Source organism: Rhinoraja longicauda, chromosome 21 (genome assembly GCF_053455715.1).
Source record: "Rhinoraja longicauda isolate Sanriku21f chromosome 21, sRhiLon1.1, whole genome shotgun sequence".
NCBI classification, from domain to species: domain Eukaryota; kingdom Metazoa; phylum Chordata; class Chondrichthyes; order Rajiformes; family Arhynchobatidae; genus Rhinoraja; species Rhinoraja longicauda.
In genome coordinates, this window is record NC_135973.1 from 21286161 (window position 1) to 21311409 (window position 25249).

At 45.5% G+C, this 25249-nt stretch overlaps 1 protein-coding gene across 1 annotated transcript in view; it reads left to right on the forward strand.

Moving 5' to 3' along the window:
* The first annotated feature begins 9676 nt into the window (after nucleotides 1-9676).
* Nucleotides 9677-25249, forward strand: part of lmtk2 (lemur tyrosine kinase 2) — a 99474-nt gene continuing 83901 nt past the window's right edge. The window contains exon 1 of the mRNA XM_078418077.1: nucleotides 9677-10139. Within this exon, the coding sequence (XP_078274203.1) occupies nucleotides 9992-10139 (148 nt within the window). The 5' untranslated portion in view covers nucleotides 9677-9991. The remainder of the gene's footprint in view (nucleotides 10140-25249) is intronic.

Consider the following 25249-nt stretch of genomic DNA (forward strand, 5'->3'; position numbering starts at 1 on the left):
TCTCGGTGGACGAGACGAAATATTATTACCTGGTCAATGCCCTACCACCTGAGACGTCCGCACGGGTGATGCAGTTCATCACCTCCCCTCCTGCAGAAGGCAAGTACGAAGCGCTGAAGGTAATCATGCTTTGAACCTTCGGATTTAGTAGGCATGATCGAGCCGAGAGGCTTATGCATCTACCAGATCTCGGAGATCGGCTGCTGTCCGTCCTCATGGCCGAAATGTTGGCGCTGGCAGGGTTGAGCAGGCATTCCGGGAGCAACTTCCAGAAAACGTTAGGCTTATGCTCACGGATTGTTCTTTCGAGGATCCCGTGGCATACGCGGAGAAAGCCGATGCGCTCATGGCGTCGAAATCGCAAAAGTACAGTTCGATCAACAGAGTCTCGGCACCATCGGGCAGCCCGCCACGACACCAAGATGGCGCCGCGACTCCTACCATTTCTCTGAAACCCCGCCAAAAGGATCCGCACAAGCGCGTCTGGTGTTATTATCATCTGAGATGGGGTGGAGAAGCCCGCAACTGCCGCTCACCATGCACTTTCTCGGGAAATGCTTCGGCCGATCGTACATAGAGGCAGTTGCGATTGGCCAGAACCGACGCCTCTACATCGTGGATCGATTCACAGACACAGAGTTCTTAGTCGATACGGGAGCCATAGTAAGCATCGTACCGCCGACCGATCTCAAAGCTCGATCGGGTAAGAGAGGGCCTACCTTCATCGCGGTCAACGGTAGCACCATCCGCACGTATGGTACGCGGGCAATGTCTCTGTCTTTCGGCACCTGCACGTACGAATGGTCGTTTATCATCGCGGAAGTCGGTCAGGCGATCCTGGGCGCAGATTTTCTCTGGGCCTTTTCGCTAGTGGCCGATGTCCGAGGTAAAGGCCTTCGATCCTCCGCTAGCAGCGATGAGCCAGCTGCTCCACCGCCTGCCACCCCGCCCAGCCCGACTGTCCAGGCCGTTGTCGCGGCCTCCGACCCGTATGCTGAGGTCCTGGCTCAGTTTCCAGAGCTGCTCATTCAGCGTTTTGACGCTCCATCTGCAAAGCACGGCGTTGTCCATTATATTTCCACCGAGGGGCCCCCCGTTTTCGCTCGGGCCCGGAGATTGCCGCCGGACAAACTAATGGTTGCGCGTGAAGAATTCCAGAAGATGGAACAAATGGGCATTGTCCGTCGTTCCGACAGCCCGTGGGCCTCTCCGTTGCATATGGTCTCCAAAGCATCTGGGGGTAGAGACCATGTGGAGATTACCGACGTCTTAACGCCGTCACCACTGCAGACCGCTACCCCATACCGCACATCCAGGACTTCTCGTCTAGTCTGGAAGGTACTACGGTGTTTTCCAAAATTGATTTGGTGCGGGGGTACCACCAGATTCCTGTGCATCCGGAAGACGTACCAAAGACTGCCACGATCACTCCGTTCGGGTTGTTTGAATGGTTGCGTATGCCTTTCAGTTTGAAAAACGCGGCGCAGGCGTTCCAGAGGCTTATGGACCATGTCGGTCGGGAATTGTCTTTTGTTTTTATTTATTTGGATGATATCCTGGTCGCCAGTCGCTCGGAGCAAGAACATCTGGTTCATTTACGGACCGTGTTCCAGCGGCTTCCAGACCACGGGCTAATCATTCACCCCTCAAAGTGTCAATTTGGTCTTTCCTCTGTTGATTTCCTAGGTCACCGGATCACCTCAGCCGGTGCCACTCCTTTGCCGGAAAAAATGGAGGCAGTTCGTGCCTTTCCGCGGCCCACCACGGTAAAGGGTTTGCAGGAGTTTGTAGGGATGGTGAATTTCTACCACAGGTTCGTGCCGGCAGCAGCACGGATCATGCGTCCGCTCTTCCAGTGTCTCGCGAGCAAACCTGTCGAGTTAGAGTGGTCCGCTGCGGCCGAGACGGCCTTTGAGGCAGCTAAAATGGCTCTGGCAGACGCCACCATGCTCGTCCACCCGAGCACCTCCGCCCCCACGGCCCTGACAGTCGATGCGTCATACGTGGCGGTGGGAGGGATCTTGGAACAGCATGTTGATGGCAGTTGGCAGCCCTTGGCATTTTTCAGCCGACAGCTTAATTAGGCTGAACTGAAATATAGCGCCTTTGACCGGGAGCTTCTGGCTCTCTATTTAGCTGTCCACCACTTTAGGTATTTTCTAGAAGGCCGCCCGTTCGTGGCCTTTACTGATCATAAACCGCTGACTTTTGCTTTTTCAAAAGTGTCTGACCGCCATGGTCGGCCCGCCAGCAGCGGCACCTGACTTCCATCTCAGAGTTTACCACGGATGTTCGCCACGTAAGCTTAATGCCATTGCTGATGCCCTGTCCAGGCCAGCCGTTTCCCCAATTTCAGCGGTGGAATGCGAGGTAGATTTCCAGGAGCTTGCGGAGGCACAGCGCCTGGCAGACACTGCCTCAGCATATCAATCCACCACTTCGGGGTTGAAGTTGGCCGAAGTGGCTTGTGGGCCTGTGGGTACAAAAGTCTGGTGTGATATTTCCCTCCCCAGCCCCAGGCCGGTGGTGCCGGCTGCCCTTCAGCGTCGGGTGTTTGATGCCATTCATGGGCTGGCGCACCCATCCATTCGCTCCACCTCCGCCTTAGTAGCCGCTAGATTTGTTTGGCATGGCCTGCGGAAGCAAGTAGCCGCTTGGGCCCGATCCTGTGTTCCCTGCCAGACCTCTAAAGTTCACCGGCACGTCCAACCTCCTGTGCAGGAGTTTGTGGTTCCTGAGGTCCGTTTTTTCCACATTCATGTGGATTTAGTTGGGCCTTTACCTTTCTCTAGGGGCTACACTCACCTACTCATGGTGGTTGACAGATTTACCCATTGGTCGGAGGCCTTCCCGTTGTCCGACATCTCTGCTGCCTCTTGTGCCCGGGCCCTGGCCCTGCATTGGGTGGCCTGTTTCGGTGTTCCGTCCGTCATCACCACCGACCGGGGGTCCCAGTTCACCTCTGCCCTTTGGGCTACGCTAGCGGAGCTGTACGGTTCCAGGTTGCAGCAGACCACGGCGTATCACCCACAGGCTAATGGGCTCGTGGAGAGGTTTCACCGACAACTTAAGTCTGCCTTCAGTGCGCGGCTGGACGGCCCTGATTGGGTGGATCAGCTGCCCTGGGTCCTTTTGGGCACCCGTACTGCTCCTAAGCAGGATCTCGGAACTTCGTCTGCGGAACTGGTATATGGCTCGCCACTCAGAGTGCCCGGGGATTTCCTTCCGGAGTCCTCTGGACAGCAGCCCTCGGTTCCGTCGGTTTTAGCATCACTCCGGGCGCGAGTGGGTTCCCTAGCTCCGGTTCCTACTTCACGTCACGGGTGTTCCATGGTGCATGAACCGCCAGCCTTAAAGGACTGTGAATTTGTGTTTCTGCGTAGCAATGCCCATCGTTCCCCGTTGCAGAGGGTCTATGAAGGGCCGTTCCGCGTGTTGCGTAAAGGAACGGTCACTTTCACCTTAGATGTTGGGGGCAGGAGAGAGCTCGTCTCTGTGTCCAGGCTCAAACCTGCCCACTTGGATCAGGACCGTCCTGTCCTGGCCGGTCAACCCCCTCGACGGGGCCGTCCTCCTGCAATTCCCTCCGACCCGGGACCTCCTGCTCCTGTGGTTCCTGCAGCCCCTCTCCTTACTCATTCTGGTCGCGAAATCCGGCTCCCTGCTAGATTCCGTACCTCGGGTTCTGGGGGGGGGGGGGGGGGGGGGGGGGGTGTCATGTAGCGACCATAGGAATTGGTCCTGAGAGTCGAACCCTCGGATTGGCCAGCAAGGTCACGTGGTGGTTTTGGCGCCCAAAACCAGTCAGTGGGAAGAGGACTTCGATGTGAATAGTTTGAGTTTAATGGTCGTCTGTGATCTCGGTTGTTATCTTTGTAACTGAATATTGCTACCGCAATAAACTTCTTTAACAAAGTACAAGCCTTCAGACTCGCCATAGTATATATATTTTTAAACTCTATCTCCTTAAGCACAAATATATTTATCTATTATATTTGTGTTTTTAAAAGCTTTTGATCTCGGGTGTGGAGTTTGCATGTTCCCCTGTGCTTCCGTGGGTTTCCTCTGGGACCGGGTGCTATGGATTCCTCCCACATCCCAAAGACGTGTGGGTATGTAGATTTATTGTTCTCTATAAATTGCCCATGCTGTGCAGGGAGTGGGTGCGAAAGTGGGATAACATAGAACGGTGGCACAGTGATAGAGTTGCTGCCTTACAGCATTCGAGACCCGGATTCGATCCTGACCACACGTGCCACAAAATGCTGGAGTAACTCAATTTGTACATTGTTCCCGTGACCTGCGTGGGTTTTCTCTGGGATCTCTGGTTTCCTCCCTCATACCAAAGACGTACAGGTTTGTAGGTTAATTGGCTTAGTATAATTGTAAATTGTCCCAAATGTGTGTAGGATAGTGTCAATGTGTGGGGATTGCTGGTAGGCTGAAGGGCCTGTTTTCGCATTGTATCTCTAAACTAAACTAAACTGGGGTGAACGGATTGACGGTCCGTGTGGATTTGGTGGGCCGAAGGGCCTGCTTCCATGCTGTTTTTTTCAATCAATCAATACCTTCAAGATCTTTAGCGTTCCCTGAGCCACTGTGCTTGCCACATACTGAGATTCATACTTAACATTGTGTGCTATGGGAATCTCTCTCCAACAAAATGACTCACTCTCTTTCACAGCTGGTCTGGGTCCACATGTAACTATTTATTCTTTCATCTCCTGTGGCACTTTAACAAGAGTTTTTCCCCTTCCTTTCACTTGTTCATGGTTAAAACCTCTCAGTGGGCTGAAGGGCCTGTTTCCATGCTGAATTAAACTAAATTAAACTAAGATTTTAATGGAGCACTTTACATTAGTGTCCTTGAGATATCCTTTAGAAGTTAGAGGTTTAAGTCCTGCTGCAGAGACTTGAACACAAGTCCTGGAGACGCAAGAAACTGCAGATGCTGAAATCTTGAGCAAAGCACAAAGTGCTGGTGGAACTCAACAGATTAGGCAGTATCTACGGCGGGCATGGACTGATGGCATTTTGGATTGGAATCCCTCTTCAGTAGCATATGTCCTCATAACTCTTAGGTGCATCTTGAACAGTCATGTAACACAGGACTCTGTGAATTGTGTTATATAACTTGAGGAATGAGTCTCAAATAAATCAGGACCTGTGGGTTTTTCCCAGAGACCACAACATTCCAATATTTAAAAGACACATGGACAGGTCCATGGATATTAAAGGTTTATAGGGATATGGGCCAGGCACAGGTGGTGGGACTAGTGTAGATGGGGCATCTTAGTTGGCATGGGCAAGTTGGGCCGGAATTGTGGCTCAAAGATTGCCAACTTTGTGAAAGATGCTCCAGCTGTATTTGAAAATTCAACAGTAGAATGCACTGTCTATGATAGAATGTAGTGGACTGTGTGGTTGTAGGTGGGAAAAATTCACAGGAGGTCCAGGGTTTACTTTCAAAACAAACTCTTTATTACAATTTAGACACAAGGACCTACAGATGTGGGTTTACCAAAAATGACACAAAGTACTGAAGGTGAACTCCGTGGGTCGGGCAATTGGTAAGTCTGTTTGAAGAAAGGTCCTGACATGAGTGACCTTGAGTAACCCTGACCCGAAACATTGCCTCTCCATGTTCTCCAGAGATGCTACCTGAGCCACCGAGTTACTCCAGCACTTTGTGCCTCTTTATTACAAATTGGCCAACTTGGGAGACCGATGTCCTGGGACAGCTGCTTCCTGTCCTAGGGCAGATGCTCATAGAAGCAAAGCAAACATGCTTTTTATATTACCCCTATCTACATTTCCCCTCCACTGGAGCATGTGGAGTGGTTTCTTGGCAGAATTGAGGCATAGGTTCACTTAAGGTAACTTTATTTGCAACTGTTGATTGAGACTTTTCTAATCATGTTTCAACCAGGTTTCTCAGAGGCCCCTCAGCTAGGCTTGAGAATCACCCGAAGTCTTGGGCATCTCTGCCTTAGTCCACTGTCCACTTTAACCCATTGTCTGCCTCGGCCCATTGTGTCCCTTTACAGTGGTCCAGGACATCAAGTTGAGAGATATGCTGAAACTTGGTGCACCCTTTATAAAATCTATAGGAAAAACCCACAGTTTAAAGCCTACCTGCCATTGTTTACCAAAAGGCTGAGAACAAATGTATGTATTAAACTGAAACCCTTGGATTATTCTCTCAAGGAATGTGTAGAGGGAAATTGTCATCATGTTTACATAATATAAATGGAAATATGTAGTTAGTTAATTTATGGTCATGTGTACAGAAATACAGCGAATTGCTTGTTCTGTATGCTATCCAGTCAAATCATATAATACACGAGTACAATCGATCCTCTTCTGGAACAGCACGCAGAGTTGCCATGTTCTGATGTCATCTTACAACCTCCATCGCTGACCATCACCCGTCCATTTCCTCCACAGATGCTGCCTGACCCGCTGAGTTACTCGGGCATTTTGTGTTTTGCTCAACATTCCAGTATCTGAAGTTTCTTGTATACAGCTACTAAGGGCTTCAGATCAAAGCTATGTTTCCGCAGATTAATCTTAATTACGTTCAGGGCAAGGACACATTATGAATCCACATTAGAATGAAACCAGCTCAAGGTAACACCATTAACTAAACCAGTACTGTACCATTTATTATATTCTAGAACTCTGGGCATCACTGGAAGTGTAGGACTTGAACATTTCAGTTTTTTTTGTTGTTGCTTCTGTTTGGAAATATTCTTGAGTATTTTATCAGTGTTCCACAAAACTGAAAATGTCTTCTTAATAAAACTTTAGTTAAGAGCAGCATCAACTTTCAGTTCCATGAAGTCCCATTTCAGTGAAATGGAGATTGAACATGTCCATTCAAATCCATAGAACAGCACAGCACAGGGACAGGCCCTACAATGTCCATGCCCAACATGTCAGGTTTAACTAATCTCCTCTGCCTGCATGTGATCCAAATCCCTCCATTCACTGCATATCCTTGTGCTTATCCTCTTAAATGCCCCTTAATCTATATTAATTTAATCAATTTTTCACCTTCTCCCAGATTTCCATCACTCACCAGCACATCCCACAGACAAATGGGACTGAGCAGTAGTCTGTGTAGGCTTATCGAAAGACATCTGATTCTTCTTAAAAAAAGAAAATGAAATAATATTGGAAATTTTACAATATAGTTATATTTATTACATGCACAGGATTTGATGAATGAACAATAAAATATTCCAAGTGGGTTTTTGGAACATTTTAATCCTGGATTCAAACCTTTCACATAGATTGTGCAATTATCTGCATCATACTTAATATTAGAAATTTATTTAGAGGTTCTCCAGGGGAAAGGTTCTAAATTCACAGCTTGTTGTATATATCCTATAAATTTTAATCTCAGGAATTTAGAGCAATTATCAATGGGATGTGTATCCATGCTTCAGACTGTAGCGTTTGAACTACAGTTTTTTTCTTGTCTCAGTATAAAGTACATCTCTGACATGGTATTCATAGAGGATTCAAGAGAATGTTTGATTAAAAATAATGAGGGGGATAGGTCATAAGTGATAGGAGTAGATTTAGGCCATTCGGCCCATCAAGTGTACTCTGCCATTCAATCAATCTATCTCTCCCTCCAAACCCCATTCTCTTGCCTTCTCCCCAAAACCTCTGACACCTGTACTAATCAAGAATCTATCTATCTCTCCCTTAAAAATATCCACTGACTTGGCCTCCACGTTGGTAACACAAAGCAAAATTTGTATGACCTAGAACTCTGACATAAAAACAGAAATGCTATAGGTCATGCAGCATCTGTGGTGAAACATACCATCAACTCAGAATCCACCTCCCCCCAAAACCGTTTCTCCCACCATCACCCATCCACCTCCCCTCTCAGTCACCCTACTCCTTTCACCTCCTGCATATACTCACAGCCTGAGACTTCCAAACTTCCAAATCATTTTTATTTCACCTTCTTACAGGGATAGGAACCATTTAGAGGACCTGCTGTGTTACTCCAGCACTTTATGTCCTTATGTGTAAACCAGCATCTGCACTTCCTTGTTTCTATCCCTGACTCTCTCTTGTCTAGGGAATAGGAGTAACTCAGCGGGTCAGGCAGCATCCCTGGAGAAATGGAATAGGTGATGTTTTGAGTCAAGACCCTTCTTCAGAATGAGAGTTAGGGGGAAGGGAAACGAGAGATATAGATGGTACACAGAACAAATGAATGAAAAATATTCAAAAAACAACAATTACCCAAGATGGCTGTGCCGCCATGCTGCAGTCTGTTGTCTTTTTTCTTTTTTTGTCTATGTGTTGGTGTTAGATGTGTGTAATAGTCTATTTTAGCTGTGTATATGTGGGGGGTGTGGGGTGTGGGGTGGTCGTGGGGGGGTGGGGGAAACCTTTCTTTAAAAAAAAATCTCTTCCTCGAGGCGCGGCTCGGCCACGGGGCCGTCCATCGCCCGGCGCGGCTCGGCCGCCGTGCCTTCCAGTGCCCGATGCAGCTCGGCCGCGGGACTTTTCATCGCCCGGCGCGGCTCGGCTGCGGGGCCTCCCATCGCCCGGTGCGGCTCGGCCGCGGGGCCTTCCAGCACCCGGCGCGGCTCGGCTGCGGGACTTTTCATCGCCCGGCGTGGCTCGGCCGCGGGGCCTTCCATCGCCCGGTGCGGCTCGGCCGCGGGACTTTTCATCGCCTGGTGCGACTCAGCCGCGGGACTTTCCATCGCCCGGTGCGACATGGCCGCGGGACTTTTCATCGCCCGGCGCGGCTCGGCTGCGGGGCCTCCCATCGCCCGGTGCGGCTCGGCCGCGGGGCCTTCCAGCACCCGGCGCGGCTCGGCTGCGGGACTTTTCATCGCCCGGCGTGGCTCGGCCGCGGGGCCTTCCATCGCCCGGCGCGGCTCAGCTGCGGGACTTTTCATTGCCTGGTGCGACTCAGCCGCGGGACTTTCCATCGCCCGGCGCGACTTCGCCGCGGGACTTTTCATCGCCCAGTACGGCTTAGCCGCGGGACCTTCCATCTCCTTGCGGGGGCTGCACGAGTCGGGAGTCTCAGTCGCCTCAGCAGAAGTCGAACTATCTGTCCATGGGAGAAGCATGGGGGAAGAGAGAAGACATTTTTTTGCCTTCCATCACAGTGAAGGGGTGTCTGGAAGAGTCACTGTGATGGATGTTTGTGTTAAAATTGTGTGTCTTGTCTTTTACTCTGTACTGTTGTGGCTGCGTGGCAAATGATTTTCATTCAATTCATTTTGAATGACAATAAAGGTAATTCAGATTCAGATTCCTTTTCTCCAGATGCTGCCTGACCCGCTGAGTTACTCCAACTTTTTGAACCGCTCATGTCTGACCTGACTGGATAGCATGCGAAACAAAGCTTTTCACTGTACCTCGGCACAGGGGACAATAATAAACCTAAAAAAAACTAAGATGAGCATTTAAATTATTGGGACCCCCATCTCTTGGCCCTTAGCAACGCGTTTGGGCTGTCTCGACCGGTTCTATTGGTTGCTAGGGGAATGACGTGGCGTCCTGTCGTCATCCGCCTGCAGGTGGAAATGTCCCGCCCCTTGACGCAACCTTGGACGCTGATTGGTCGGTACCCGACGGTGACAGGGACGTGCGAGTGGTTGACAGAGCTGTCCGTCAGGGTGGCGGTGGGCTGCGCTTGGCCCTGACGCATCATGGCGGCTGTGGGAAGAGCGACGAGAGGGCGGCCGCGTCGCTAGCGAAAGCGCCCGGAAAACAAAAAAAATCCGCCGCCACTGCCACCAGGAAAATGCCCACGCAGTCAGCGGACGGCAGAGTAGCGCTTGCGAGGCACGGCCTGAGAGGGATATCGGCGCGGAGCTGGGATCGGGGCCTGTGAGGAAGGATGAGCTGCGGCGGGTCGGCGCCAGTCACCATTTGTTGCCGGAAAATCAGGAAGAAAAGCGGCGGCCGCCGGATGTAGAGTCGTGAGCAGCTGCTCGCATCGATGGGGGGCCGTGTAAATGCTGGCGGTCGGCAGTCTTTGACAGCGGTTGAGCCGCGGCCGAGCATGGCGATGAGCGCCGGCATCCTCCTGCTGCTGCTGCTGGCATTGCGCACTGTCCAAGCCGCTCCACTTCCGCAAACAAGTGCAGGTCAGTGTGTATTGCAATCTGAAAATGCCGCCGCTCCTCTGATGAAATGTGGATGTGCAAATACGAAAAACATCTGTTTTTACCGCATTGACGTTTAACCCCTCATTGACATTTAGGTTCAGATGTTTAAGATTTTAAAGATTCAGCATGGAAACAGGCCATCGATTACCTGTTCACACTAGTTATGTGTTATCCCACTTCACTTCGTTCTCACTAGGGGCGATTTTACAGAGGCCATTTAACATGTAAAACCACACGTCTTTGTGAACATGCAAACTCCACATAGATAGTCAGGATTAAACCTGGGTTTCTGGCACTGTGAGGAAGCAGTTCTACTAGTTCTGCCACTGTGCCTTTAATACACATGGAATAAAGCTTGATCACTAATTGTTAGGAAACCATAGAGTTATACTTAAATTGCAACTAGTTCATTACTTCATGAAAGGAATTGGATTTCCCTAACCTGGTTTGGCCTAGATGTGAAAGACACAGAATGTGAATGACTCTGAAGTGGTCTAACATGCATTTAGGGATGAGTAATACCTCCTGATTTTGTAAGTAACACGTACATCCTATGAATACAATTTGGTGGGGTGGGGTGGGGTGATGAGAAGGCATCTGACAAATAAAGAATGTTGTTGATGCTGGAAATCTGAAAACAAAATGCTGGAAACAATCACCACTTCAGGTAATGTTTGTGGGGAATGAAATTGTTAACATTCTAGACAATAGCCTTTTGAACATTTTCTGATTTTAATTAAGACTACAACAAGTAATATAAATGTGAAACGTAGTGTTTATTAAAAAAATGAGCAAAGCACAAATTGTTGGAGGAACTCAAGGGGTCAGGCAAAATCTATGGAGGGCATACAACTTTGTCTGTGCTATCTTTCCACAGATGCTATCTGACCCACTGAGATCCCCCAGCACTTCTTTTGCTCAAGATTCTGACATCTGCACTTTCCTGTAACTATTTTCTTTAAAATAACTTGTATTTGTAGAGTGTCTTTCTGGTCCTCTTGGGATGCACTGCACTTGGCAATAAAGCTCTTTTAAAAATAGCTATTGTTGTTACAGAGGAATATTGTGTGATGTGAAAAGAGTCACTGATTCATATTAGGTTTTCTTTCTGTAAGACTGATTCTGTAAGGCACAAAGTGCTGGAGTAACTCAGAGGGTCAGGTAGCATCTCTGGAAGACCTTTCAGATTGAAGAATGGCCCCAATCCAAAAATGGCACCTACCCATGTCTTCCAGCGATGCTGCCTGACCTGCTGATTTACTCTAGTATATTGTCTTTTCTTGTAAATCAGCATCTGTAGTTTCCTGTGTCTATTGGTACTTCCAATAACCAAATGTCATTCATTAAAAGTAATGTCTGCTTTCTTGTAAAATCTCTTTGATATGAAGCGAGAGCTTGTAATTGTATTATTTAATATAACTGTAGCCTTAAATTCTTTTACCTTTTTTGACAACTTCAAGCTGAGTATAATTGTTATGAAAAAATATTGTAATGTATGAAGAAAAATATGCTGCTCAAAGCAATTTCCAGCTGCATATTGTACTATAGTTCAATTGCATTGTGAGATTGATTTGGTTTTTAATATAAGACATTAAATCCAAATTTAGCAGCTTGATTCTGGAATATGTTTTAATTGTGGATAAGTTAGCAGATTGAATGTGATTTGTCATATCCTATGTGTAGGAGGTTGAAATTTATGTGTGAGCACAATTGCTGTTGTGTAAGGACAGAAATTGATGGAAACACTCAACATTTCTGACAGCATCTGTAGAAGGAGAAACTGTCTTAAAGTTTTGTGGTGACCCTTTCACAGAACTGGGAAAGGGAGAAAGCAAGTTAATTTTATGTTGTAAATAGAGGGAGGGGGAAGGGATGGAATGTAAGGAATATCTCAGGATAGATTAACAACAAACATCCATGATTTTATACACCTCCCTAAGATCACCTTCGGCCTGCAATCCAAGGAATAAAGTCTGAGCTTCACCCTTCTTAAACTGTTTTTAAGAATGACAACATTGGACTCAGTATCAGAGGTAATCTCTTTGATCTCTCCATTCCTCCCCATTTTCTTTCTTTTCCATTTCTGACGAAGAGGCTTTAACCTGAAGCATTCCCAGTTTTTCTCTCTACACATATTGCTTGACCTGAGTATTTCCAGCATTTTACTTTATTTCATATTTCCAACATCTGCAGATTAAAAAAAAAATCATATTGCATTCTGTTTCATTTTATATTAGAATTTTCTAACTTAATAATCAGACTAATTTGCGCAACTAAGCAGATGGTTGGAAGGGCATCACACCTTTTGTTTCAAGTTATAAGATGATCTAATTTAGTCATCCCCAGATGCTCAGTTAATAAATCGCTTCTGTTTTTGGCTTATACACTATTAATTGGTTGCATTATAGGTGTCATTCATTTTACTACACCACTGAATACAGGACGTGGATTTTGATTGACAGCACAACAACCTAACTTTGACTAGGGTGGAAGAGGCAAAATATCTTTGTGTAATTACTATCTCAAGAAATGGTGCTTTGGTCAGAATTGCACATCTGTCAGGTTGCTCTGATGTGATTTTTTTTTTAGTGCAGTCTGGGTGAAAAGCCCATAGATCCACTAACAACAATAATTACTTGAGACAGGACAAGAAAAATCTCTTTGCCCCACAATGCTGGTGCTGATTGTGATGCCACTTTAAATTGCTCATCCACCTGCAAGTGATCTTTAACCTCAATTCCCTGCCTGTTCATGCGTTTGTTTATATATTTCTCAAACATTGCTATCATATCTTTTCTACCATTTCCCTTGGCAGCAGCACCCACCATTCTGTGTCAAAACAAAAAATTGCCATGTAGATCTCTTTTAAACGTAACCCTTCTGACCTTAAATCTATGGTCTCTAATAGTTGACCTTTCTAACCTGGGAAAAAAAGACTGATTATCCACCCTATCTGTGCCCTATCATAATTTTATAAACTTCTGTCGGGTTGTCCCTCAGCCTGTGAAGCTCCAGAGAGAACAATGTGAGTTTGTCTACCCCCTCTTTATAGATGAGGCTCTTTAATCCAGGCAATATCCTGATGAATCTCTTCTGCCTCCCTCCAGAGCCTCCACATCCTTCCTGTAATCTGGTGATCAGATCTGCACACATACAGTCTTCCATATTTGGCCTGAGCAAAGTTTCATACAGCTGCAACATAACTTCATGACTTTTATACTCAATACCCTGATAAAGGGAAGCGTATGCCTTCTTTACCTCCCTGATTTCTCTTGGGGAGCTATAAATTCTGAACATCAAAGCTCCTAAGGGTCCTGCCAGTTGTTATATACTTTTCTTGTACATTTAACCTCCCAAAGTGCAACACCTCCTACTTGTTTGAATTAATATACATCTGCCTACCTTTCCAAGTGGCCTATATCCTGCTGAATCCTTTGACAGTCTTCCTCACTATCCATAACTCTGCCAATTTTTGGGTTGTCTGAAAACTTACTAATTAACTCACCTACATTTCTGTCTATCATTTACATGTATCACAAACAGCTGAGGTCCCAGCACTGATCCTTGCAGAACAGCACTCATCACAGACTTGCAGTCAGCATAATTAACCCTCTATCACTACCTTCTGACTTCTATGACCAAGCCAGTCTACCAATTCTCCGTGGATCCCAAGTACCATAATCTTCTGGATTAGTAATTATAAATATTTTGCTCATCAAATTTTCATGTGAGATTGTGAAAACCGTGTGATCAATGTTGCTAGATCTACCACAGATGTTGCTTCATATGCAGTGTTTCTAGTATTTTCTGTTTTAGTTCAGATTTCAAGTGTTGGCAGTTTAAAAAAAAATGAATGGTTAGCTGCCAATATTAATAGGTGAGAGATTTTTTTTCCTTCCAGTTCCCTTCTCCCTCTTCTCACCTCCACTAACGATATTTTGATGCTGTCAACTTGCCGATCATTCTTTTTCGTAAGCAGTATGTGAGAATGCAAGGAAAAAATATTTGCTTTGAACAATGTGCATAAATGTTGGTATACGCACATTTTGTGATACCCAGCTCACAATGTATAAGAGACCACTTGCTCAATTGTTAAAGTTACCTTTTTCCCAATGATTCAAAAGTAATCCCCGCACTTCTCACTGTTTTTTGGATAGCATTGTATCTTTTTTTGTTTTAAGCATTTAATCTAAACCTCTGTTTATAAAACTAAAGCATTCACACTGGATCACCCTTCATCCAAGAACATTCTGCCATATTGCATCCTATTGCATCAACGAGATCTGGGTGTCCTAGTGCATCAGTCACTGAAAGGAAGCATGCAGGTACAGCAGGCAGTGAAGAAAGCCAATGGAATGTTGGCCTTCATAACAAGAGGAGTTGAGTATAGGAGCAAAGAGTTCCTTTTGCAGTTGTACAGGGCCCTAGTGAGACCGCACCTGGAGTACTGTGTGCAGTTTTGGTCTCCAAATTTGAGGAAGGATATTCTTGCTATTGAGGGCGTGCAGCGTAGGCTTACTAGGTTAATTCCCAGAATGGCGGGATTGTCATATGTTGAAAGACTGGACTAGGCTTGTATACACTGGAATTTAGAAGGATGAGAGGGGATCTTATCGAAACGTATAAGATTATTAAGGGGTTGGACCCGTTAGAGGCAGGAAACATGTTTGCAATGTTGGGGGAGTCCAGAACAAGGGGCCACAGTTTAAGAATAAGGGATAGGCCATTTAGAACTGAGATGAGGAAAAGCTTTTTCAGTCAGAGTGTTGTGAATCTATGGAATTCTCTGCCTCAGAAGGCAGTGGAGGCCAATTCTCTGAATGCATTCAAGAGAGAGCTAGATAGAGCTCTTAAGGATAGCGGAGTCAGGGGGTATGGGGAGAAGGCAGGAACGGGGTACTGATTGAGAATGATCAGCCATGATCACATTGAATGGCAGTGCTGGCTCGAAGGGCCAAATGGCCTCCTCCTGCAACTATTGTCTACACTTTGCAAAAAAAAATTGTTGCTTCTATCCATTCTGTGCAATTGTCATTGCTGTCCTTCCTCTTCACCCTAATTGATACATTCGTGTTTTTCTGTTGCTCAATTTAGAAATAAAAATATGTTTTTGAGAGCTATCAGCCTGGAAATTATCTCCCATTGGTACTCTGGCTTGTTATTGACATGATCCACCTTGTTAAACAGTATACAGATGGTATCAGTAAGCCAACAGATTTCCTGATCCTGTTAACTTCTTGTCCTCGTAGTCATTCTTTTTTTTCTTGAACTCTGTGCTACAACCTACCTCTTGTTCTGAAGATTAGACTCCTGATAAACCTAATCCCCTCTGCCTCCATTGTTGTTCAGATTTAGAGATCCTGTTTTCCTGAAGTTCCACTCTCTGAAATGTGCTGGCTGTATATACCACGGGTCAGCAGTGGCCTACATAACTGAGCTCTATGCCAAGATAGTTGCCAACAATAAAATTCTTTGTTTGGCTTTAGTCTGAACATCGATTTGAACATTGGCAGTAAAGCCCTTTGGGATACCCAGAGAGTGGGAAAATTCTTTTAACAGCGCATTTGAGTAGTGAGAAATAATTTCCACCTAACTAGATATCAATGTTAAATCCACTCTTATCTGGCCTCTTGCAGCTTTTTTTCAATGATAGTTTCTCAATATAAGGTTGTGATACTATTACAGAGGAGAAAAGCTAATTGTAATATTTTGTTAACAGTTAATTATCATTAACTTGTAGTACAGTCCTGAAGGAATTGTTCGGTTTTTGCCAATTAATGCAGGCCAGATTCACCTCCTATGAAACATCTACACCTCATGCCATTTTCAATGTATTGTGGAGCATTGAAGAAATTTGGCCATTTCCTTGGTTCATCATTGATGTAGCAATAAACCTGTAAAAGCTAGGGTCTTGCAATAGATTTATTGTGCAGCATTTCACAATTGTAACAAAGAACTTTAATTCAAAAGTCCCAGCAATTGTTTTATCCTCACACAGGATTTGAGTTCATGAATGTTAGGAATGTACTGTAGATGGATATCTGTTATTATGTTAATTATAATTAACTTGAAATATCATTATACTCTAAGATATTATGTTCATCTATATTTAATATGTCAAAAGTCAACACACTTATTGAATTTTGGATCACAAGTTATTAAAATACCTTCTGATTAAAACGTGACCAGCTGGGGACTGGCACTGAGATATACCTGTTTATTTTGTGATAGGTTATTTGCCGTGCCAATGAAGGTTGCTCTGTGATAGAAGAACAATATGTAGATGTTGGAAAACATTTACCAGGATTTTTTAATGCATTAATTAATGATATTGCTGTAAGTCTATTTCAGACATGGTGTTTGAAAGTGATGTTATGATTTAAATTTTAAGTTTTCATTCCAGTCATCTGACACTGCCTTTTATGTGCAAAATTTGTGGAAGATGATTCATGTCACAACGTGATCCCACCACCTGTCACTTCTTGCACTCCACGCTGTATTCTGTTTTCTGCAGAGGACACTCTGTCTGGGACACCCTGGTTTGCTGATCCCTTCTCCCTCCCTCTCCCTGGCACTTTCCCCAGCTTCTGTTGAAGGTGCAACACTTACCCCTTGCCTCTATACCCCCACCTTCACTATCATACAGGGACCAAACAGCCTCCCAGTGAGGCAGGTTTACATGGATCTCATCTAACCTCATCTATTGGTTTATGAATGTCATGTGAAATGAGATACAGTGAAAAGTTTTGTTTGTGTGCAAGCTAGTCAAATCAAATTATGCATGAGTATAATCAAGCCATACACAAGTATAACAGGAAGTGCAAAGAGAAAAATACCAGAGTGCAGATATAGTATTACAATATTATAAACATTAAAGTTATAAAGAAGTTGTCAAACATGCTCAGTGAGTTACGTTGGAAGATCGCAACTACTCCCAAGCTAATAGAAGGACTGTTCAGTAGTCTGAGACTGTTGAGTAGTCAGCAGGGGGGATATTCCTGGATCTGGTGGGACATGCTTTCAAACTTTTATATGTTTTGCCTAATGGGAGAGGGGAGAAGAAGAAATAACAGGAGTGAACAGGTTATTGATTGTGATGGCTGCTTTCCCGTGGCAGCATGAAGTGTAGATGGACTCGATCGTGGGAAGGTTGGTGTGTGTGACATACTTGTTACATCCACAACATAAGAAATAGGAGCAGAATTTGGCCATTCATCCCATCAAGTTTACTCTGCCATTCATTCATGGCTGATCTATTTTTCCCTTTCTTGGGGTTTACACCTTTGATATTTACACATAGGAACTTGAAGTTCTTGACCATCTCCACTTTGGCACCATGTGTGCTGATTTGGGCATGTTCTCCACCTTGTTTCCTGAAGTCAATAACTAGCTCCTTCATCTTGCTCGTGGAGAGGTTGTTGTCTTGATACTGTGCAACTAAGTTTTCTATCTCCTCCTGTGCTCCATATCACGATTGTTGGAGATCCAGCCACTGCAGTGGTGTCATCAGGAAACTTGTAATTGGGTTACAGCAGGATTTGGCTGCACAGTTGAGTATATAGTGAATACAGTAAGGGGCTCAGAATGCATTCTTGGAGATGAGTGTGGTTGGAATTGTCATTGAAAGCAGAGCAATAGTCAATATATTGGAGTCTGCAAAACTAGATGTTTGTGCAATGAGTGTAGGGCCAGGGTGATGGCATCTGATGTGTACCTGTAACAAAAGTATGCAAACTGCAATGGATTAAGGCTGTCTTGGAGGGGGGAGTTTCTATGTGCCATAATCAGTACCTGTGGGCTCCCCTAAATGCAGACTGGGTCATCGCTTTGCAAAGCAATTGTGCTTTGTCCACCTGGACCTCCCAGTTGCTAGCCATTTCATACCCATACCAACCTGCCTGTATTTGGCACCTCCACTGCTATGGGAGGCCAAAGGCAAACTAGAGGAACACCACCTCAAATTCTGCCCTGGTTACCTACATTCTAACAGCATGAGCATTGACTTCTATAATCTCAGTTAACCAGTTTCCCCACCCTGAGTCCCTGTATCCACCCAGATACTCTCACACATACTCTTCTGTCGCCACTCACCTGGCTTCTTCCCCACCCACTCCATCTACCCATCACCTGCCTTAGCGTGTGTGTGTGTGCCCACCCCCCCCCCCCCCCCCCCCAGTGATTCAGAAGGATGAGAGGGGATCTTATAGAAACATCTAAAAATTTTAAGGGATTGGACAGGAAAAATGTTCCTGATGTTGGGGGTGTACAGAACCAGGGGTCATAGTTTAAGAATAAGGGGTAGGCCAATTAGGACTGAGATGAGGAAAAACTTTTTCAGCCAGAGAGTTGTGAATCTGTGGAATTCTCTGCCACAGCAGGTAGTGGAGGCGATTCACTGGATGTATTCAAGAGAGAGTTAGATATCACTCTTAGGGCTGATGGAATCAAGGGATATGGGGAAAAAGCAGGAACATGGGTACTGATTCTGGATGATCAGCCATGATCATATTGAAGGGCCAAATGGCCGACTCCTGCACCTACTTTCTATGTTTCCTTTCTTTGGACCCATACTCTTTCCTTTCTCATCAGATTCCATCATCTGCAGCCTCTTGTTATCTCAGCTAGTCATATTCCAGCATGTCTATCGCCAACCCCCTCTTCCCCACTCTATCCAGCAATCCACCCCTCATTTGGATCCAACTGTTGCTTGCCAGGCCTAGCTCCACCTCCTCACCTTTCTGTACTGGATATCTCTTATCCATTTTTCCAGACTAGAGGAAGGGTCTCGACCTGGAATGTGGGCTGTCCATTTCCTTCCACAGTTGCATGTGACCCATGAGATCATCCAGGTGTGTTGTTTTGCTTCAGACTCCAGCATTTGCAGTTTCATGTGTCAGATGATATATTTATTGCCTGTGTGATATGTTGAACCTCTAAATATTGTCCTTTTGCGTTGTCACTTTTGTCTTAACACCACATGGTTTGAAAGCTTTAACAGATGACCCAATGGCCACAATTTTAAGAACAACACTCACACGGCAAATCTTTTTTACTTTGCCAAACAGCAATTCAATAATGAGCAGCTAATCTACTTTCATTGTGCCGATTAAGGATTAAAATTTGCCCTATTCAAAACAATGCCATGGTGTTTTGTTTGCATTTGAGGAGGCAGGTGGAGCATCAGTTTGATACCTTAGTAAAGATAACACCATAACACCAGTCACTCGCTTATTACTGCATCCAGTCAATTTAGATTTTTGTGTTTAAGTTTCTGGAATGTCACCTGAAATGGAAAGTCCTTTCTTGAAGGTGAGTACTCACAATTAGCTGACAACAGTGGTTCACTTGTTTGTACTGAGTTGTACTTAGTTCTTATTAACCTACAAATACCTTTCTCGTACTTTATTGTGTTGCAATCTTTTCAAGATTGTTGTGAGCAGCAGACCATTAATGACAAGAAATCGAATAAGACTATGAATTGTAGTATCAAGAGGAACAAAGCCCTTGCGATTCGTTTTTGGTTTATTAATGTCGCATGTACCGAGATACTGTGAAAAACCTTGTTTATTTAGTTGCAATTTGACATGTCAGTTCTTGGTGATTATGTTGCAATTGTGAGAGGTTCCAAATCGGCTTCGCATTGTGTTCTTTGACCGAGGAGGTGTGCACTGACCACAGTTCAGCTGACAGAGCAATAGCATGAATTCTTTCTGTGGGCGAGTTATAGGTCAAAAGTAGGAGTTGTTGAAAACAGAAAGGAAAGCAAGTAAAGCAGTTTTCACATTGTTTACATCTGCAATCTCTTGCAATTAGCTGTCATATTCAAAGAATGACACAGCATTGTGGGAGACAATTCCCATTTTGTCTGTTTTCAAAGAGCTAATTCCATTCTTCATAAAGTCTCCTCACATCATTACAAATGTTTAAATTCAAATTTGCATATAAGTTTGAAAATTATCCTCATCATTACAAATGTTTAAGCTTCAAATTTGCATATAATTTTGAAAATTATTACTAGATGTTCTGTAGCTGCTCATTTGGCAGAGTGTTTCAACTAATCCCAAACTGTTGTGTTTTTTTAGTATTATCTCCTAATTTGGCCTTTGGTTCTTTTCCTGTGCCTTAAAGTTATGTCATTTTGTGGAAGCAATGTTTTTAAAAGCCATTCAATACGTAACAATTACAATTAAATCACAAAGTACGTGCGATAACTCCAGGATAAGCGTTCAACTAAGAAAAGAGGATTTGAGTTTAGGAGCAGGGAGGTTCTGCTGCAGTTGTACAGGGCCTTGGTGAGACCGCACCTGGAGTATTGTGTGCAGTTTTGGTCTCCTAACCTGAGGAAAGACGTTCTTGCCTTAGAGGGAGTACAGAGAAGGTTCACCAGATTAATCCCTGGGATGGCGGGACTTGCATATGAGGAAAGACTGGATAGACTGGGCTTGTACTCGCTGGAATTTAGAAGACTGAGGGGGGATCTTATAGAAACATATAAAATTCTTAAGGGGTTGGAGAGGCTAGATGCGGGAAGATTGTTCCCGATGTTGGGGGAGTCCAGAACCAGGGGTCACAGCTTAAGGATAAGGGGGAAGTCTTTTAGGACTGAGATGAGAAAACATTTCTTCACACAGAGAGTGGTGAGTCTGTGGAATTCTCTGCCACAGAAGGTAGTTGAGGCCAGTTCATTGGCTATATTTAAGAGGAAGTTAGATGTGGCCCTTTTTGCTAAAGGGATCAGGGGGTATGGAGAGAAGGCAGGTACAGGCTACTGAGCTGGATGATCAGCCATGATCATATTGAATGGCGGTGCAGGCTCGAAGGGCCGAATGGCCTACTCCTGCACCTATTTTCTATGTTTCTATGTTTCTAAAACCAAGCCCAAAGCCAAAGTATTATCTAACTATCTAACTCAGGGGTGTCAAACTCATTTTAGGTCATAGGCCGGAATGGGCAAAATGCGACTTCATCCAGATCAGTTGTGCACGCGTGAACGCACAGCTTTCGTTGCCTTTGTTTTTTCAACCTGCTCTTATGTGTCTCAGTCTCTGTTATAACTACAAAGTGTTACACTTTTCGAATTTTGTTTCTTATGGAGTCCTGCTGAGTTACTCCAGCTTTTTGTGTCTATCTTTGGTTTAAACCAGCATCTGCAGTTCCTTCACATTGACAGATAGCAATCGGGTGGGGGAGGGGAAGGATAGAGATAGCTACATAGGTTGGGAGGGAACAAGGACTCAAAGTTGCATATTGAACAAGGTTGCATATTGTGTAATCTGGAAAAACAGAGGTGAAAAGTAGAAGCAAACAAGGGCAGCTGGAAACGTTTGGGGCGTGATCCATGGGGAGGAGGGCGATGGGTAGATGGTGTGGGTGGGAGGAAACTGGGTGATAAAGTGCTGAGGGGGCTTAGGAGAAAAGGGTGTGTGAGAGAGGAGCTGAGCAGAACATGAGAGAAAACAGGACAGAAAGGGAGCCAATTACCTGAAATGAGAATTCAATGTACTGGGCCCTGGTGAGATCGCACCTGGAGTTTTGTGTGCAATTTTAGTCTCCTAATTTGAGGAAGGACATTATTGCTATTGAGGGAGTGCAGCGTAGGGTCACCAAGTTAATTCCCGTGATGGCGGGATTGACATATGATGAGAGAATGGGTTGACTGGGCTTGTATTCACTGGAATTTAGAAGGATGAGAGGGGATCTTACAGAAACATATAAAATTCTTAAAGGATTGGACAGGCTAGATGCAGGAAAAATGTTCCCGATGTTGGGGGAGTCAGAGGTCACAGTTTAAGAATAAGGGGTAGGCCATTTAGGTCTGAGATGAGGAAAAACTTTTTCACCCAGAGAATTATGAATGTAAAATTCTCTGCCAAGGAAGGGAGTGGAGGCCAATTCACTGGATGTTTTCATGAGAGAGTTAAATTTAGCTCTTCGGGCTGAAGGAATCAAGGGAAAAAGCAGGAATGGGTTACTGATTTTAGATGATCAGCCATGATCATATTGAATGGTAATGCAGGCTCAAAGGGCTGAACGACCTGCTCCTGCACCTGTTTTTCTACGTTTTTCTATGTCAATGAAGTATCTCTATGAAGACCTTTGAAAGACATGCTGGCCCAGCTGAAAAACATCGCAAACCATCTTCTGGACCCTCTGCAGTTTGCATACAGGCCAATAGATCGGTGGATGATGCAGTCAATCTAGGCCTGCACTTCATCTACCAGCACCTAGACCGCAACGGGACCTATGCCAGGATTCTGTTTGTGGACTTTAGCTCTGCATTTAACACCATTGTGCCAGAGCTACTACACTCCAAATTCTCCCAGTTGACTGTGCCTGAACCCCTCTGTCAGATCATCAACTTCCTGACAGACAGGAAGCAGCATGTGAGGCTGGGAAAGCACATCTCAGACCCGCAGACTCTCAGCATAGAAGCACCGCAAGGCTGTGTACTCTCCCCTCTCCTTTACTCTCTCTACACCAATGACTGCACCTCCACAGATTCCTGTGTCAAGCTCCCCAAGTTTGCGGATGATACAACCGTGATTGGACTGATCCAGGAGGGGGAGGCATCTGTCTACAGACGGGAAGTGACACAGCTGGCGTCCTGGTGCCATCGCAACAACCTGGAGCTCAATGCTCTTAAGACAGTGGAACTAATTGTAGACTTTTGAAAAGCTCGCCCTCCCCTCCCCCCGTCACCATCAACAACACCACAGTCACATCTGTGGAGTCATTTAAGTTCCTTGGAACCATCATCAGATCTTAAATGGGGGGGGCCACCATCGACTGCACAGTCAAAAAGGCCCAACAGAGGATGTACTTCCTGCGGCAACTGAGGAAACACAATCTGCCACAGGCAACAATGGTCCAATTCTATACTGCTATCATTGAGTCTGTCCTCACCTTCTCCATCATGGTCTGGTTTGGCTCAGCCACCAAGCACGACATCTGGAGGCTGCAACGAATCGTTCAACCAGCTGAGAACGTTGTTGGCTGCAACCTTCTCCCCATTGACGAACTGTACACAGCAAGGGCCAGGAAACGAGCGGGCAAGATCATCTCTGACCCCTCTCACCGTGGCCACGAAATCTTTGAAGCAATTCCCTCTGGAAGGCGACTCTGGACTGTCAAAGCAGCCACAGCCAGACATAAAAATAGCTTTTTTTCCCACGAGTAATAGTTCTACTCAATAACCAAAGTCTGTAATCTCATTTTTGCTCTGGTTTATTTTCACCCACATGTTTAGACTGTAATGTTGTATCCTTATTGTTTTGATGTGGTTATGCTTTAATCTTAATTGTTAACTCTATGTTTGTGTGTCATTTGTGAGCGGAGCACCAAGGCACATTCCTTGTATATGCACATACTTGGCCAATAAACTTATTCATTCATTCAATCATATAGATGCACGTATATCATTGGGGTTATCAAGTGGACACCTCCCTTCACGGGTGTTTCGTTGAGTTAGGCCCACGGCACCTCAGGAAGGTTCAACAGTTGGTTCTGGTGTCCCAGAACAAACCCCCTCAATACCTAGTCCATTATTAAATTTGGAACACCACAAATATCATCCTTGCATAAGATTGGGATAGACTTGCACAGACTACAATTACAAAGGAATACACATACTACATGTCATACGTTTTCTTTCTGCCCCAACTGATGCTATTTCTTCTCCACCAAATCCACCTACTGCCTTGCTCTGCTGTCTCTGCTACCTCTGACATCTGCTTTACGACCTGACACAAACTTTGTCCACATATTCCACAGCGACCAGTTTGATCTCATGGAAACATAGAAAGTAGGTGCAGGAGTAGGCCATTTGGTCCATCGAGCCAGAACCGTGTTTCAATGTGATCATGGCTATGATCTCGCTGTGAAACCTCTACAACCCACCTTTACCGGACGTACTCTTGTTCTCCATCCTCACTGCTCAACTTCTGCTGCCAAGTGTACATAGCTAAGCTTTTTCCTTTCATAAGCCTCATCCACTAAGTTCTCCCAAGGCAAGTTCTATAAAACACACTATCCGCCGACTAACTGACCAGAAGACTAACGATTTCTATAAATATCTCGTATTGTATATGCGTATATATATATTGCATTTTAGTACGTTCCCGAAATACAGACAAAACGGTACACGATAACACGACAATTTTAGCACCACCTTAATCACCATTGTCCTGTGGTTCAAATGGTTGTTATATTTTAAAGGTTGTTCACTTTTTGAACTTTAAAAATCACATTTTTAAACTTTAAAAATCCCTTTTCCACCTGCCCTGCCTGTCAACCGTGTTCGATGTCACAATGGGTCCGCGTGTTCGATGTCACTATGGGAACCCAACTTGTCCATGCCTGCGCAGTTGGGGCCCGTTGATCTAATACTTACGTAAGATATCACAAAATGCTGGAGTAACTCAGCAGGTCAGGCAGCATCTAGGAGAGAGGGAATGGGTGATGTTTCGAGAGGGAGACCATTCCCTCTCTCGCAGATGCTGCCTGACCTGCTGAGTTACTCCAGCATTTTGTAATACCTTCGATTTGTACCAGCATCTACAGTTAATTTTCCTAATACTTATGTAAGATGGCCGCCGGATCCGTGCGTGCGCAGAACAAACGGGTCCGCGCCTGGGCAGTTGGGACCCGTTGATCTAATACTTACGTAAGATGGCCGCCGGATCCGCACATGTGGAGTTGGGGGAAGGTTGCCGCTTGGAGGGGGGCGGTACCCGCCCGAGTGATGGGAGTGGCGGCCAATGGGGGGTGGGGGGGAGAGAGCTCTCCTGCTGCTGCCCGCCCCGGGGGGGGGGGGGAGATGAGTGGCTCCCTCTCCCCTTTCCTCTCCCCCCTCACCTGCCCCCGGCCCTGGGGGAGTTTTAAGGGGGGTTGAGGGGGTGATGGAGTGGGTGAGTGTCATCAGTTGGGGGAGGATTGCCGGGCCCGCCGGATAGGTTTGGACGGAGGGTTGCCGGGCCTGCAGGAGAGATTTGGGCCCAACGGGTCCACGCCTGGCTAGTCTTGTATTAAAACACTCCTTAATTTATTTGTATCTCTAAGGTTGCATTTGGAACAAGCCCAATCACCCATTA